The following is a 16,836-nucleotide window of genomic DNA, read 5'->3' as shown; positions in this document are numbered from 1 at the left end:
GGAGAGTTGCTTGAGATTTTACCAACTTCTAAGGCTAGCCACCCTTTCAATCACGACTTTCCCTTGCTTGTCACTGTGTCCCGGGTATGGACGTCTCGGTAGTCGGGAAGACACTAATCCACCCCCTCTTTCGGATTTCATGCCGGAGGTGCTAAGCGTTCTGCGTTTTTACTTGTTCTCTCTTGTTCTCTCTTGTTTACCCCGGAATGTTACCCCTCAATGCCCCGCAAGGATGGAAGATTTATCCTTGCTTTTTTTTTGTCATTGTAAAGTAGTGCAGCTAGCTGTGTAAAAGGGATATTTAATATAGAGCATTTGGCAGAGAGTGCATGCCATTTCAAACAAATTTCTTATCTTCTAACTAATAGTCTAGTCACTGTACTGCAACAACCCCTGTGGCAGAGCCAGTGAAAGAGGAAACCCCGCACAGAAGTCGGACACAAGATTTGGCCCCATTATACTTAGGTCACTATACGGACCATATTTCCTCTGCCGGGTGGGGCTTTCCTTTTCCAGATGCCGCCGCTTTAATGAGGGCGCTCAGAGTCAGGCTCACTGAGTAAATTTCAGTCCGGGCTCAGACTCACTGAGCTGCTCAGAGACTGATCAGAGGCATCTACTGAGCACCCAGTCTTCGCTCAGACCATACCCAAAGGAGCAATCGGGCCCCACCATGCTGTTGTTTCGTGAATCACTTCTTGATGGCCCTCATGTCTCACTATGGCTCCCTTTTTGAGGCCGCCATCTTCCATTTCCGTTCTTCTTCCGAATAATTACGCATTAAGCTCGATGACGCGAAAATTGAGGGCTCAGGTCTGATCTTGCAAGTAGCGGCGCCGAACAAAAATCCCTTGATCATTGTTTAAAGATCTGTGCCTAATAAATGAAGTACAAATAGAAGCTATATCCCTCATCTCAGTTTCTCACCCAGCTATCCTTCCTCTTTCATTCCAGTCTCTTCTTATTCGGATTCTTATCACCTATGGGTCGAAGGATAGCCTGCCATATCTTCCTAGTTCGAACAATTTCAAACACGGGTTGTGAATCTCATGTGATAGTTCGACCGCGAGGAAGTCGATGTGGAATATAAGGCTGAGGGCGTTGCGGGAACAGTAAGTTAAGGACTCCGGTGTAAATCTCGTTTTTTTATGGATGATATCTGCAAGGGGAGAGAAAATTTAATTCATTTCATTGATGTTTTCAGATACAGAAAAAGATGTCATAGCTCATGAAAATTGGATTGAACGAGAGTAGAACTACTCGCTGTTCTAGCATCTAAACGAGGATATACAGAAGATGTTCGCTGATCAACTCCCAAGAAGTAGCCCCGATGTCGGAAACCCTCAGGCGTCCGGGTTTGGCCGCCTGATTGGAGAAAACTTCATGTTTAAAGGCCTTCCAAGATTTTAGGGATCAAAACCTCGTCGAATTTCCACAGCTGAGTTTGGAAATTCGCCGAGAAGGCGCCACCCGTCCACCATGTGGAACGAGAACCTTGCAGCTGGTACAAGTCCTGAAAGAAGCCACTCTTGATATCTTCAATTGAAACGCGGGCATGCATGGGACCATGGGTAGAAAAGGCTGTCCAACTGAGTTTCTGGTCTCGTGTGGATCCAGACAACTGACCGGCTTTGAGCAGCTTACTGAAGCTTTCCTGTGCTAGAACCTTGGATTCCGCAGCATTGGTAGTCTTATTACCAATGATCATCACGCGGAACAGGTGCTCAAGACCAGTGTATTCAAAACTTGCGACCATCGGCTCATCTTGGAAAACAAGAAGATTGTCAGGAGCGGCGTCAGATGGCAGGTTATAGTAATAATAACTCGTGTTAAAGACAGCATTGTTGACCAGACCAGTGAATTCGTTGGAATAGGTGAACTTGGACAGAGCGCCCCATTCAGTGGAGGTAAGATCCAAAGGCTCCATGTTTGACTGGGTTGGCTCGATGGCAATCAAGAGTCGGCGAGCGACGATCAGCGTGACCTTCTGGGTCTTGTGGTTGCGCACTGTAAGGAAAACGCCAAATTCGGTGCGGCGGCTGTCAATCACAGTGCTCGAATAAAGCACATCATCGCCAAGGTCTTTAGCAATGGCATCGTAAAGGACCTGGTTGCCACCAGAAGCAGGAGTATACAGGGCCATTTCACCGAGGAAGGCCCGAGCCATGTCCCAGCCGAAGGACTGCAGGACAAACATAGTAGTAACTTCACTCATATTACCCAATCCGAGACCAGTTGATGCATAGATCAGAGGGGTACTGTCCTCAAGACCATACTTGGTCAGGAATTGGCCAAAGGGGATAAGAAGATCTTCAGGGATATCTTTTGGCTCGGGGAAATTCCAATAGCCGGGACTCAACATCGACTCCCATGGCTTGATCACCTTGAAGAACTTGGCGATGGCGGCATTTTCCTTCGTGTATACAGGGGTTGTGAAGTCAACCGTTTTGCCAGTGTTGAAATCAATGTATTTCTGAGTTGAAGAGATACTGCTGGAATTGGTGGTAATTGGAATGTTGAACCGAGCGAAAAATTCCGTAGATCCGCTCACGTTGAGGAAGCTTTGGACACCAAAGTCAAAGGTGGCGCCAGTCTTCTCGTCCACATAGGTGTCGACCATACCACCCTACATATGGAAATTCCATTAGTTACTACTCTGACCACCGCTCAGAGTTGATGGTTTAACTACGAGCTTCCGGAATCAAGATTTTCAGACCTACCAGGATAGTCTGCTTTTCAATCAAGACAATGCTCTTGTAGAAGTCATCACGAAGGCGAACGGCGGCATAGGATCCTGAGGCTCCTCCACCAAGGATCGCGACATCTCGGTAAATGATCTCCGGCAAGCCATTTGCAGACACCAGCGGCAATGTAGCCCCCAGAGCAAGGGCAATAGGCGCCAGGGGAAGCATTATTGGTGACGGGAATGCACGAAAAAGGGTAGGGGATGGGTTATTGAGAGTGTAGGAACTTCTGCTTTAGCCTACCAAGAGAACAGATGCGACCTCGGACACTGCTTAAAATAATCCGGCAGTACCCCTGTTCAAGGCATGACTTCGGCAAATGAGCCATGACAGAATCCAATGGAAGAGCTGGAAATTCTCGATTTGGACTCCCTCTGCCGAATTCGCACGCTTGCTCCTATTGTTAAGTGGGGGAGGATACCGGGACGATCCGCTGATTATATCGAAACGTATTTCCGGCGGCAGGTATCATGAAATACCGGCTCAACCGAAATAAGAACATCTTTGTATGAGCCGGGAGAAGACAACATCGCCGGTAGACTTGGGGGGTGGCAGGGTATTAGGGAATGCACGGACACCAGGACAGCTCAGCTGGAGACCAAGAAACCAATAATATCTAATAAACACATCATTCATTTTGCTGCTAAAGTGGTGATTAACCGCCAGCTAGTTTCGCCCAGCGGTAATATAATAATTAATTCAATTAATCCAACTTAGTGATTTTTACGGCAAGAAAACGTTCACCAAGAAGTTCCTTCGTGGTTTACATGCGCATTTAGAATAATGACAAAATGAACGCGATATTACTGTGCCAACACTGCCTGCCAATAAATGTTGATTTTCTATTTACTTAACGGTGGTCAGATTCGTCGTGTGCATTGATCAGCACACATCCAGAATGTTGAAACCCACCCAATTTCCACGATATCATTTCTTGAAGAGCATCCGCTTCATGTATCTCCAGCGAATACGAGATATCAAACGCGTTGAATCAGGTCCAAGCCTCATGAAATTGAGCGGCCCGTCGATCTCGAGACACATATATTTTATAGCGCCCAGTATCGCCTTCATGTCGGGAAAACGCAGATACAGTACTCTTGTGAGATTAGACCGGAGTAATTGATTGTGCTTCCCCGGAGAGGGAAGGATCGGTGAGTACAAGGCACGCCTATTGTGAAAATCCAGACATTGGTATATGCTGGTAGACGTGGACGCTCTGTGGCGGACCTAGCTTTCTAGAACTGTCGGTTTGTGGAACGCGTAGGCAACGGCCACCTATGCGAATAATATAAAAAGGGGGCTTCCTCTTCGAATTATTAAGCCTGAGCCATCGAGCCCAAAGTCGGGCTTTGGCGCAGCCTATATATGACCGTCCATTAGTCTCCTTTAGTGTAGTGATTTGTGTTCGAAGATTGACGTCTAATTCGCAATTTCGAAGTCTCGAGGCATTCCCTTGCGCTGTAGGAGGTAGTAGTAGGGAGAGGGCCCCTTGGCACTGGCCGTGGTCGAGGTAAAGATCGTACGCGAGGATAATCATAATAATCTAAACATTCAACTATTCGCGACGCGTTCTACTAGTCTAATTTGGGAAAGCGGTATACGCCGTGAAGTACTTTATAACGAGTCGCGGACCCACTTGAAGCTGCACCTACCCGTGGCGCTCCGTCGCCTTGGATCTCTGCCTTAGCACTTTATTCCACCATGGCTCCTCGCACAAGAGCAACGGACCGATGCTGGACCTGTCGCCTTCGGCGCAAGAGATGCGATGGAGCGCAGCTGCGGTGCCAAGTCTGTGTCGACCTAGGAATTCCATGCTATCGCTCAAAGGATAAACCAGAATGGATGGATGGTGGGTCCCAGGAGAAGCAGATGGCAGAAACTATGAAGCAGCAAATCAAATATTCTGCCGGCCAACGGCGAGAGAAACAGTCCAACGTATCGAATGGAAGTCTCACAGGTTTTGTCGTCACTTCACAATCGGATTTCATAGGAAATCCCCCCAACTCCTCTTTGACACCGCCGACCATCCGGGCTGAACCATTTATTTCGACACAACCAGGAGCTATCTCACTACCAGCTATGACGACTGGGCCATTTTCAGCCAACAATATGACTGATAGCTCGAAGCCACTCGCAGTGGTCCCAGACCATGTGTTCGATCTAGGGAAGATGGACTCAACATTCCCAACCGCGTCCCAGGCATGGGAGTTAGACCTCATTATGATCTATCTAGATTATGTCTTCCCATTTCTATTCCCTTTCTACCGACCTCCCATAATGGGAACAGGGCGCGCCTGGCTACTCCGTTTTGTGAAACAAAATGGAACGGTGTTTCATTCCGTGCTCAGCATGAGTTCTTTCTTCCTTACCGTGGGGCTCAATGACACAGCGGAACTTGCCGACTTGTCATCCGGCCGTCCACAGCGTTGTCGGACAAGTATCTGGAAAGAAGTTTCAGAACGAGCAGAAAAGACATTCACGATGCTGCAAACGGTCATTTCAGAGCTTAATGACGATCCAAATCCTACGATATTGCAACGGGCGTACGTCATGGAATCTATCCTACAGCTTTTGATCTTTGACCGCTTTGTGGGGGTGAATAAAGGTTGGGAGGCGCATCTCACCATGGCCATCAATATCTTCGAGGAGATATACAACGAATGCTCTTTTTCTAATCAAGGACAAGACGGACTTATTTGTGTTCTGGAAAGAATGACCTGGCCCGGATCTCGAGTCATTGGGTTTGAACGCAGGCTATGGAATGCGGACCAAGCTGGATTTCGGTTTTTCACCGCAATCCTACTATACTTCGACATAATTGCCAGTACTTCCTTGGATAAAGCCCCTGTTCTATCTCACCTGCACTCTCCGCTTATCGGTGACATCCCACTCCAAGAAACTAGCGGTCGTCTGAACTTATTACATTTCGTGGGCTGTCACAACTGGGTTTTGATTGCTATCGGGGAAACTTCAGCCTTATCCGCATGGAAATCAGCCCAGGAAGATGGAAATGGGTTGTCCCAGATGGATTTGGTCACCCGTTCTCAACCCATATTTGCCAATTTGCAGCAAGGGCTTGAAGCTCTTGATGCAGAAACCGTGGCAGCTGCTGATCTCTGGCAAAAAAAGCCATACTATCAATCTGACGACCAAATCACTGGACATTCTGGAAGCGTCACAACGCGAATTTGGGCCCATGCAGCTCGAATTTATCTCACTGTTGTTGTCTTCGGATGGAGGCCACAGGACTCACAGATAATGGAAGATTGTAAAAAAGCAATCATTCTCCTTCATGAAATCGATTCCATTGCAAGGCTGCGAACACTTGCATGGCCAATATCCATCGTTGGATGCATCTCATATGACTTTGAAAAATCAGTAGAGCTTGATTCGCTCGTACGAAGGTCAGAAAAATCACAACTGCTCCACGCCATACGCGAATCTGGCCAAATAATCGACAAGTTCAGAAAAGCTGACACTGTCGATAATCCTGATCTCTTTAATTTCTCTTGTGCTTTTTTCAATGTTGATGATTCTAGCTATCCTGCCTTCTTAGCCTAGGAAACATTCACGCATCGACTTGCTTATAAATCACCAACGCATCAATTAAGTCTAGAAACATCACCCCAATCTTTAGCGCGTATACAACGCGTCCCCTATTTTATTTTTATTTTTTACTCACCAACCATGCGTCGGTTTGGGACTGAAAATAAGTGGAAATCGAAGCCAAATACTGAACTATGTGGCCCAACGCGCTCTGCAATTTTGTATGCGCTTGGACTAGGGCAATCGCCTACCAAAATCTCAACTGATTTAAACGTTTCTCATAGCACAATCTATAAGACACGCTATCGATTCTAATAACGTGTAGACGTCAAATATTGCCCTCGTACTAGTCGCCCTAAAGTCTTTACCCAATCTGATTGTAGATATGTCTTTCATCTCGCTCGTCGAAACATGTGGTAGACCTATAGGGTTCTCTCTGTAAACGTAGTCGGAAAACCGTGTCGTGAGACTTTTCGCAAAATTCAAAGGTAGTACGACCTTAAGAAATACAAATCACGCAAACGGATACCTTTAAACTATGATACTACTAGAAAGAAGATTCTAGCTTAGATTGCACCAAATACAAGCTGCTGTGGGCTGGAATGTAGACAGACAATGGTCGAGACAGCCCTCTCGCATCCAAAATATCCCGACTTATCGCCGGGACATCCGTCGCTTGGCAAAGAAGCCAGCACACCATTAATTGCAGTGGTTGAACTACCGCCACCATCAAGGTTGATGGCCTGAGTGAATCCTAGGTTGACCATCACGTCCGCGAGGGTAAAAAGGTCAATTCCATCCTGCCCGGTTCTGCCGTCGATTTGAACCATACCAAGGCGGCCGCCTTTCAGCAGTCCGATCGCGGTACGACCGGACACTTCAGTTGTGAAAGTGTTCACCCCGCTTGACTCATTGACATAATTCTTCCCATTGTTGACGAGCTGCACCTGGCCAGATGCGAGGGATCGAAAATACCACGGCAGGTCAGCGTCATTTGCACAAGATCCAGTAGAGTCGCATCGATCAGCGAGAGAAGCGAGAGTGTGACTGGCCAGGAACTCATTGTCCACGTAACCGATAAACCAATTCCCGTCATTCGTCAAACCAAAGTGAACAGTGCCAGTTGCGTCATGCTCGATTAAGACGTTGTCGCTGACCACAGCGCCGAGACAATGCGGATGGGTCGTATTAGAGATGTCGAAGAAGCCCATGTTCATTGCGACGCTACATCCTCGGTATCTCGCCTCGGCCGAAGTAGTCGTGAGACCGTATCCGCATCCCTGAATTGGGGGATAGATACTGAACAAGGTACTGTCGACGGCGGTGACGAAATGCCCTTTGGCAGCTCGCGTCACGCCGTCGTCGTCGACCAGCGGCGTGTTGATGACTTGGACAGTAGGTAGCAAGTCCGACCCACTTAGTTTTTTAGTGTTGAAGACGGGAACCAGCGTGTAGCCAGAGGTCCCTGAGATACCAGCGCCGAGGACCAAGCTCTGCATCGAGAGGAGACCTCCCGCGAGTAGTGTCGTTGAGAGACGCATTGTCGTTCCTGTCTGAAAAGGAATCGTGTTCGTGTGGTGGACCTAGTAGCCTCCATCGTCGCTTTATATATGTATTGGGAGTGATATGTGACGGGACGAGTAACGGTAACATCGTCGGATAAGTCCCGAGATCTGCAGTTATCTTGTCCCTATTCGGCACGGATCCAGGCACATGGGCGCCTCTATTCTCCCGCACTTCGGCGCACTTGTGGTCAGATAATCTTAAGTGGATACGAGACATCTACAGCAGTGTTCAATTACTCATAAGTTGCGGTCAAATGACATTCGTGCTCTAAATGCGCACGTGTAGTTACATGATTGTACAATAGGCTGAGGAGTAGTCTAATTTAATATAAGCTACAATCAAGCTGCACACGTGGGGGCCAGACAATACACACGTGCGATCAACATAACGTGTGTCTGGTCATACAGTGCAATTACACTGAGAATAATTCGACTCCATTACGCGATCGCGGATTGCGGGACGTTGCTGTCATCTGGAACAATAGCGCAGACGGGAGAGAAATCTACCACTCCCTTTTGGGCCCTTTACTATTTGGAATTAGATTTTAGCCAGGAAACCATAGTTGAGCAGTATTGTGTGAGACATGGGATGCTTTAGACCAGGGGACGATTGATAACCTAATTCGGTCAGTGCCTAGGCGAATTGCAGCTGTAAAGCGCGCAAATGGGTACTATACTAGATATTAGGGGTGCAATAGATAGAGAGAGAGATAATTAATTAATTGATGGGTTTTGGAGTTAAAATGTCTATTATGTGCTTAGATATATATATTCGAAAGTAATTGGTAAAAATGTGTGCATTTTACATACAGTAATCACGGACTGTTTCCAGACTTAATGGCATCTAGTGTACCAACACCAGTCCAGTCCCATAAGAAGATCACTCAGATAATCTGTAATATATTCCACTAATCTTTACCCTAGCAAACCTATCTTCCTTTCCAAGTCGCCATCATATCTGCTGCTGTCGTAGTCTTGGTATGGGGGAAAAGATCGTTCAGAGTCGTCCCATCACTTGGTGGAATATAATAGCCATCGATACCACACAATCCAAACCGAGAGAATCTGTGCTGCAGCACTGCCTTGGGCCTCATAGAGTAAATCTGAGTATGGAATGGTAGCTCAGTCATCTCCGCTCTCTCCAGCTTCTCACGACTATCATAGGCGACAGTGAATTTGGCGCCTGTGAGTGGTAAGCAATCCATTCGCCTGGGCTCAGGGTCATGAACTAGCCTGTATTCTTCTCCGCCAACTTCAACACTTCATTGTAAGTGCATATATCTCCATAGCAAAACAGACTCTGTTGCCATTCTGGCAAATCAAGCGCTGCGTCCACAAACTTCGCGATATCATAGGTGTACGTGAACGAGATCTTCTCGTCACCCGTTCCTGGTATAGCCGCCGCTTTGCTAGCCATGTCAATATGGATAGCAAAGATCCCCATGTTGCTCTTCACATGAGGGGTGCCGAAGAAATCCATGAAATAGCCATTGTAGATTGTCGTCCACTCCAGCTCTGTGGTTTTCAGTTCATCGATGGTGGCATCCAGATATTTTTGGTTCGGAAGATGGAACCGACTAATGAAGTGTAGTTATTAGCATAGCTTCCCACCATATGGAATGTTCAAACTCATGATAGACTCACGGGTTAGGGACAGGAATCGCCCACTGGCTGGCAATGAATCGCTTGGTCGGACGGGATTGGCTGGCGGCACGCACAAGATTGATTTCCATCGCGCTCGCTTCCGCAGTAGCCACTGGGATTGTCGAGATAATTGTCTCGATCGCGTTCTCCTCTAGCAGTTTTTCGAGGCCGTCCACATCGTTAGCGTTTACAACGCAAACAGGAGCGTCAATATCAGGAAGGGTAGTGGGCTAATAGTTTTACCGACGTGAGTAAAGTCTTACATGACAAGTAATGTCCGGCAAGGGTCTTACCTTGCGAGTTAACACAATTACATTGTGCTTTTGGTTTTGGGATAGAACCTCGACAATGGTCTTTCCCAGCTTACCAGTCCCGCCTGCAATTGCAACTCGTACCATGGTGAATTCAAATGAAAATTAGAAAGAAGTCGCTCTTCGAGTACTGATTCCCTCAGGGATGTCTTTAGAGGAGAACAACTCCATGGTGAGTAGCTTGAGGGGTTTTTATACCTTGTTGGACGCTCCAGTCGCCATAGACCCACATTTTTGATAGAGCGCGCGGGATTCCAAATTAGGACTTGCGCGCGCGAAAACGAAAGGGGAAAGGTTTCGACCATGAAAATGCAAATTGAGCAAGAATTATTTTCGTAGCTTATTATATCTCTTTAGAGGTTATGCGAAGCCCATCCCACATAAAAATAAAGCTGTCCCTTAGAAGTATGTACAAGTAGGATATCAGAAAAAACAAATCACATCGTAGTATTTGGATAGTTAAGCCTAGAGAAAAACATCGTAATGATCTCGCCATTAGCTTAATTCAAATGAATCTATATACTCTTCGCGACGTGCTCTACTAGGCTAATTTGGGAGGCCGTGTAGGTGGTGAAAAATGACGGTGTAGGGGGGGTGGTCACAGACTTTTGCTCTTCCAACTCTCAATTGCTCTACTGCAGAGGATCTGACGCTACCCTGGGTGTCCATCTCGGGTCAAATTGATAGGCAAGACTCGACAGAGTAAGATTTGTTTCGCGATCGCCATCGTTTAACCATATGACGGCCTCGAATCTTATTATGCATCAGGCATCCCAGCTAAGCCTTTACAGCTTCAGGTTGCCCCTCGCTCATCGATATTCACAATAACTAATAGCCTCAACTTGCCCTGTATATTGCCAGCCGGATCAACTCAATTTTTTCCGCAATGAGAATGTGAGGAAGGCAGATAGGGTGACCGAACATTTAGTTGTGGCTCCGAGCGAGTGTTAAAAGGAGACTTTGAATGCAGATGTTGAAGATATGCTGCGAACGAAAAAGAAATGTCACCAGAGAGTTCGACCTGAATGCACGGCAGTGGTAATACAAGTGAAGGACTGGTCTCAAAGAAATCTTGAAAACTTCTATTCTTCCTTTAATATTGACTTGAAAGCAGTGGAAGCAGTTGGCACAAATGGAGCAATCTTTCGCGCAAATGCCCAGTCATTTCAAGGACCTGCAATGGAATTTGAGCTTGAGCAGGCAGAGTCAGACGTATAACACACCGGTCGCGAGATGGCCAGAATTTCCGTTTCGGTGATCATACACTTGGATGCCAGAATCCGGGTGACTGAAAGAACTACCTGCTCCCAGATCAGGAACAAGCGCTCCCCATAATGATAGCATCCCAGAAGTTTCTGAAAGCTCGAAGTGGCACACTATATTGAGTAATCGAAGGGTAGATGAGTCTGGCTTGGACTAAGAAATGACTAGTGCCAACTAAGTGCTGAATTTGACCATACACATCGCTGCATTTCATTTTATGCTACTCATCGGATTTCCTGATATGGTTGGACCTGTATGTCTATTATGGGTGTACTTCCATTGTCCAGATCTATCCTATTTTCTTGGCACTAAAGCAAATCTTTAGTTAACAAGGGACGCGGAGCCTACGATACAACTGGTGTGAAGAAGCCAGGTGCGCCACCACCTCCGCCTAAGTGAGACCTCCCAGTACAGGGTGTATGCCGTTCTCGTGACAAGTGGCTCTCAATATTCTTTGGAAACCGAAAAACGTGTGTCTGTCTGGCTAATCCTCGGAATGCTCTGCTGATAGGGTAGACTCATCCAATTTTCCTGGCGCCGGTAGTCCTCCACAGCCAGATTAGGAAATCGTGGGACCAGTAGACAAAGTATTCCCAGGAGCATCTAGAATAGAATGGTAATGCTGATTTTGCTGATTTGGCGGCCGAGTAGCAGGCTCCATGGTGGCCATTTACTTGCAACCAGTTTACCAGGGTGTATGGTAACATTGATGATGCCTTGCCTTTTTTGATGGGGACTATCTCAAAGAGGAGGGATGCACGTGATGGGACTAGCGTGGTGCATTTTATTGATGTAGTTTACTTGGGCCAGCCATCTCTACGCTCAGCTAAGACTTAGTGAGCAAATCAGGACGGTCAGACGATGCTCAGTGAGCGGATCAGAGTGCTCAGGAGCGACGTACGTAATGCTCAGTGAGCGAGTCAGGGTGCTCAGGGGCGTGCTCAGGTTTACTCAGGGAGCGAAAGGCGGCCAGGGCTGAGCACTAGAACGGAGGGGGAAGCCAAAGGAGTGGCAGAGGAAATCCCCTAGGTAGGCTGTCAATCGGCACCACATGTTGGCTCCGGCATTTCTGCCTTGTATATACGATAACGGCTGAGCTTTTTGCGATGTATCCTGGCAGTGGGATTTCAAATCCACCACAGCCGGCTGTAAGCCGGCGTCGAGCTACTCTGACGTGTCAACGCTGCCATGGAAAAAAGGTCGGTGACTAGGCGATCGATTTCCATACACGGTCATCGTTTCTAACCATAGGCCCAGGTGAAATGTGATCTCCAACAACGACTGAAGAGTGGTGCAAATGGGCCTTGCTTGAACTGCCAAGAAGCACAAATTGAGTGCCGGTGGGTTTTGCCTTAGAACGACGGGTGATAACAGGGTAACTAAGTTTAACGTGCTTTGCTATGATAGAGTTCGTCCTTCGAGAAGAAATCTTCGTCGGAGGAAGAATTCGGAGTTAGAGAATGGAGGAATCATTAGATCCTGTGATCCGAATGGGGTGTCATCCCTTGACAATGAGCACTTTCGTTCACAACTGCCTGTCTCTACGCAATGGAACCCGCCCATGGCCAATATACCCAATGACCCGATTGGTAATCATGGTTCAGAGATGACCAGAGCCGGATTCTCCAGGCTGCCTCTGCCAGATATACCTCTCGATCAACCGCGTGAAACAGACGCGTCAATTTCGCCTAGGAGCAATGACCCGGTCAGTCTAGGAATGGGTGGACGGGTTGGTGTCGCAGATACGATGTCTGGGATTGTTGAATCGAATGAATCTGAGGGAGTATCCAGCTATTTGGGTGATTCTGGTTACATTACCATGTTTGTCCGAGGAGACACAAGTCGTTCTTCAGAGAGCAGCGTTCCGGGCAAGCTGAAAGAATTGGCGAGGTCGTTACCGATAGCCGTTCGCGATCATCACTTGCAGGTATTTGATGAGTATTGCTTTACTTTCTGCCCCATTCTTGATAGGAATATTCTGGAAGATCATGCATTCGGCCAATCACTGCTGCTTGAAAAGGCATTAACCCTGGTAAGCCGCAGAATCCAGCCGTCGCTGCTTGATGGTGATGATGCAGCCATCCTTTATAATCAAAGTAAGGACTTGTTTTACAAATTCTCAGAACCAAGCCCAACTGCTTCACTCATCTCGATCATGCTTTTCTACTGGTGGAGTACATGTTCTCCAAGCATGTTGAGTACAAATGGAACCTGGTACTGGACCGGAATTGCCATTCGACAGGCGCAAGAAATGGGCTTACACCGATTGCCGAGAACACATCACTGTCTTTCCCGTGGAGATACCCCGGCTCTCCGCCGACGAATATGGTGGACCTTGTTTGTATGTCACCAATGTTATGGCCATTGGAGAAATCCATCCTAATCTGAGCTATCTAGGCTCGTGAGAGGCTTACCTCTCTCTCTCAGGGTAGACCCTGCACTATCAATATCAAGGATTGCAATGTCCAAAAGCCTAAGGTCACCGATTGGCCTGACTCGAAGCGTCGAGAAGCCGATATCTTCATCCAATGGGTCAAGCTTTGTGAGATAGTTGGCCATGTGGCGAAGCATCTCAGACGCCATCCTGAAGCTAAGGGCAAGGCCCGGGATCTTTTAGATGACTTGAGGGTCTGGATTGCAAACCTACCCGAAGATCTCCGGCTGCCATATTTTGAAGGCTCTCCCTCCAATTTCGATCGAGACATCTGCCAATTACATCTCCCATACCTATGTTGTCTCATCTTGCTCGACCTAAGAAAGTCATCACAACAGGACTTGGGAGTTGACATTGTGGCAATTCTTGCCTCTTCTTGTGTTTCCAGGATCTTTGAGGACTTATTGATTCGAGGATCTTTGCGCTTTTTACAGGGTATGGCTGGCTGGTACATCACTATCTCTTTACTTGCCTTGATTCGAGCAAAGGAAATTCCTATCTTCGCGATTACCACACACGAGCCTATCAGAGTGCTTCGCGTGGCATTGAAGGACATGGCTGGGCGCTGGCCATCGGCGAAAATGTTTCACCATGGTATTGAGCACCTAATGAGCTCTCCGTGTGGGGATAGACCCGATGATAGAACAAGACAGACGGAAGAACAAGATACACAGGAGCTGCGCCAATTGGAAAAGCTAGACAGCTTTCGTTATCAAAGTCAGAGTCAGTTGGACCCAAATACACTGACCGCGGAGGCTGTGCAAAATTCCCTCGACTTTTTTCCAGGTGCAAATCCCGAAACTACACCCTTTTTTAAAGAAATGCTCTCTTTGACCGATCCCGTGGGTCTTCCACTCACTTCCGATGAATTCAATCAAGCGCTGTTGGATTTATTTGAGAACTCCTTTGACGGCATACCCATCGACTTCCGATGATCGATCGTTACTATCTAGCAACTGTATTGCAAAATGGCTTGATTGAAGGCATCCTTCAATTGTACACCTCCTTGAAAGTCGCTCAGGAACTTCCATAATGTCTCCTCCCGCCAACCCTGTCCTTTCCAATCATTTACCTTTCTGGGGAAGACGTTCACTACGCCCTTGAGAGTCGCATCGTGGGCTGCGATGAAGAAAATGTTTTCCTTCCCATCGGCCTCCTGCGCGTATGCGATTGTTTTAATGGCCTCGTCAAAATCACAGGTTATGACAGGATCGAAGAACGCCTGATCGATTTTGCGTCCTCGCGATTTTTGAAGCAATTCAAGGGCGTTGACCGCTTCCTTCTCACGCCCCTTTTTGGACACACTTGCCGCAGCAGATGCAAGGCTAAGGTATTGAGAAGGACGAAGCTCGCCTCCATGGTGAGTTAAATCTCCACCGAGAAACACAAAAGTGTCTGGGTCTTTAGTCGTGCGCACAAGGCCCCCCAAATGTCCCACTGCATGACCAGGGGTGTCTAGGATGTAAAAGGACCCGTCACCAAAATAATCCAAGGCTCTATATTTTCCAACAGAGATCGTCTCCGAATCTTCAAACGTGAGCTCTACTAGCTTTCGTCCACTATGCTAATTTTAGTATCCTTGGATCATAATCAAATGGGGATGCATTATTCCACGGCTTTTTGAAGGACTTACTCGAGGTCATCCTGCCGAATGGGTGACTCTGGCCCTATGGGATAGGCAGGGAGGAATTCTTTGGTGAATCCGGGGCCGACAATCAGGTCCGTGGATGAGGGAAATTGCTGAATGTCGCCCTGATGATCCCAGTGCCAGTGGCTAGATCTTACTATGAGTCCTTGACTTTGCTGCAGGAAGGCTTCCAAGATGGAACGTCTTTCATACCTCCAGATCACAGCTTTTATACTGCGTAAGTCGAGATTATTTTCGTGCAGAATCTTTGCAGTAGACTTAGACACATCAATGGTATATCCTTTAGTTTTGAGCCTCTCGGATACCACTGGAGGAAGCTTGTAAACATCCTGTGGGATTCCTAAATCAAAAAGCACTCTTCGAGCTCCTTGGGGAGTATCACTTTCGATCAGAAATGCCCAACTCGGTAGCTTGTTGAACTTCTCGAATGTAGGCAAGTCCGGTGTGACTAAATTAGCACAGGGTAGATTATCAATAGTGCCAGTCGTATCAATCATATAAAGATTTGCAACAGCACCTGGTGGAGTGGCAAAGACTTGACCTGTCTCGAGGGATGAAGTCATACTGGGGGAAATGGAATGATAAATTATAACAAAGTGACGGAATGGCACGACAGTGCGACGATATAAGGTGCGTGAGATCATTCTTCCACCCCAGTCTTAGTGAATGGCGTATTTCGGCAATGAGGCAACGTTATCCGCTTATGGCGGGAAATTCGGCACTGCCTCATTGCCGGAAAATGGCATGCCCAAGACGACAGAATGGGGACCACGGGTCTTTGAAAGGGGTGACACGTATGGCCTACCAGTCCCTTCTAAGGACGTAGCTCTTGTCTTATGCTGTTAGTGAATACACGCAAGAAACCCCAGAGTTTACAAACATAATGCATTTCGGGGGCCTTCCGAGGATCGGAATTTAGCCTGACAGTTTGGACCGAAGCATATTTTGGTCCAATAGTCCTTTTGGCAGTAGACATCATAGACAATCAACATATCGTACATTTTGGGGTATATCGTGCACACAATATCTCTATACAATGTGGCATATTCTGCCCTCTCGCGTGATGCATCAGTGGACATCAACCAGTAGTCGCCCGCAATACTAATAGTACACGCAGGCAGTACCCAAACATAGTAACCCTGTCCTCTCGGCTCGCATTATTATCGCCTTCATCCTGTCATGTCCCCGGATTATGCGGTGGACTCTGTTCGTCGGTAGTGCTGTGCACCGTCTGTAGCTTGAGGTATTCCTGCTCGAGACGCTTTTGAATTTCAAAGTCCGCTTGCCGCTCTTTTCGGATGCGTTGCTTCTCCATGTCTCGCTCCACGCCCTTATGCATGGCCTATTTCACCGACTTGGTCAGTTTCAAGTTGTTGCAACTGGAAAATTCGAATACATACCGCCCTGTCTTGCTCCTGTGCCCAGTGCACAAAGTAGACTATGCCGGCAGTGCCCAGTCCGGTAACAGCCAGCGTCAATTTGGACGCGCGGGACATGGCAACGACAAGAGTATCCCTGGAAAGAAGTGTAGCACAGAAAGAATCCTCCTCGCCCAGTAAGGCCATGTGCTCACCGCCCGGCAGTGAGCGCCCCACCGCCTTGGGGGTCATTCGTGGCTTCGAAGCTACCGCCGTCTGATCATTCATTTGACAACCACTTTCGACCCTGGAATTTTGAGAGG

The 16,836-nt window shown here is 47.5% G+C and overlaps 7 protein-coding genes across 7 annotated transcripts; 2 read left to right on the top strand and 5 right to left on the bottom strand.

The window, feature by feature from the left end:
- Positions 1-1,387: 1,387 nt before the first annotated feature.
- Positions 1,388-2,912, bottom strand: N7510_010307 (uncharacterized protein; the record flags this gene model as incomplete). The annotated part of the gene is made up of 2 exons (XM_056982232.1): positions 1,388-2,626; positions 2,721-2,912. The coding sequence occupies 2 exons, from the start codon at positions 2,910-2,912 to the stop codon at positions 1,388-1,390; spliced, it is 1,431 nt and encodes a 476-aa protein (XP_056830068.1).
- Positions 2,913-4,445: 1,533 nt separating this feature from the next.
- N7510_010306 (Zn(II)2Cys6 transcription factor) lies at positions 4,446-6,305 on the top strand (the record flags this gene model as incomplete). The annotated part of the gene is made up of 1 exon (XM_056982231.1): positions 4,446-6,305. The coding sequence occupies one exon, from the start codon at positions 4,446-4,448 to the stop codon at positions 6,303-6,305; it is 1,860 nt and encodes a 619-aa protein (XP_056830067.1).
- Positions 6,306-6,856: 551 nt separating this feature from the next.
- N7510_010305 (phosphodiester glycosidase family protein) lies at positions 6,857-7,831 on the bottom strand (the record flags this gene model as incomplete). The annotated part of the gene is made up of 1 exon (XM_056982230.1): positions 6,857-7,831. One exon carries the CDS (start codon positions 7,829-7,831, stop codon positions 6,857-6,859), a length of 975 nt encoding a protein of 324 aa, XP_056830066.1.
- Positions 7,832-9,083: 1,252 nt separating this feature from the next.
- N7510_010304 (uncharacterized protein) lies at positions 9,084-9,897 on the bottom strand (the record flags this gene model as incomplete). Its single annotated transcript, XM_056982229.1, has 3 exons — positions 9,084-9,432; positions 9,500-9,729; positions 9,793-9,897. 3 exons carry the CDS (start codon positions 9,895-9,897, stop codon positions 9,084-9,086), a joined length of 684 nt encoding a protein of 227 aa, XP_056830065.1.
- Positions 9,898-12,679: 2,782 nt separating this feature from the next.
- On the top strand, positions 12,680-14,442 carry N7510_010303 (fungal specific transcription factor domain-containing protein; the record flags this gene model as incomplete). The annotated part of the gene is made up of 2 exons (XM_056982228.1): positions 12,680-13,410; positions 13,506-14,442. The coding sequence occupies 2 exons, from the start codon at positions 12,680-12,682 to the stop codon at positions 14,440-14,442; spliced, it is 1,668 nt and encodes a 555-aa protein (XP_056830064.1).
- A 14-nt stretch (positions 14,443-14,456) lies between these two features.
- On the bottom strand, positions 14,457-15,718 carry N7510_010302 (MBL fold metallo-hydrolase; the record flags this gene model as incomplete). Its single annotated transcript, XM_056982227.1, has 3 exons — positions 14,457-15,066; positions 15,141-15,281; positions 15,348-15,718. 3 exons carry the CDS (start codon positions 15,716-15,718, stop codon positions 14,457-14,459), a joined length of 1,122 nt encoding a protein of 373 aa, XP_056830063.1.
- A 614-nt stretch (positions 15,719-16,332) lies between these two features.
- N7510_010301 (protein PET117) lies at positions 16,333-16,765 on the bottom strand (the record flags this gene model as incomplete). The annotated part of the gene is made up of 2 exons (XM_056982226.1): positions 16,333-16,497; positions 16,556-16,765. The coding sequence occupies 2 exons, from the start codon at positions 16,763-16,765 to the stop codon at positions 16,333-16,335; spliced, it is 375 nt and encodes a 124-aa protein (XP_056830062.1).
- Between the last annotated feature and the right edge of the window lie 71 nt (positions 16,766-16,836).

The sequence above is a fragment of the Penicillium lagena genome (assembly GCF_028827675.1).
Source record: "Penicillium lagena strain IBT 129212 chromosome Unknown utg000007l_segment0_segment0, whole genome shotgun sequence".
NCBI classification, from domain to species: Eukaryota; Fungi; Ascomycota; class Eurotiomycetes; order Eurotiales; family Aspergillaceae; genus Penicillium; species Penicillium lagena.
Note: the sequence above shows the minus strand (reverse complement) of the source record. Positions and strands in the feature narration are given on the sequence as shown.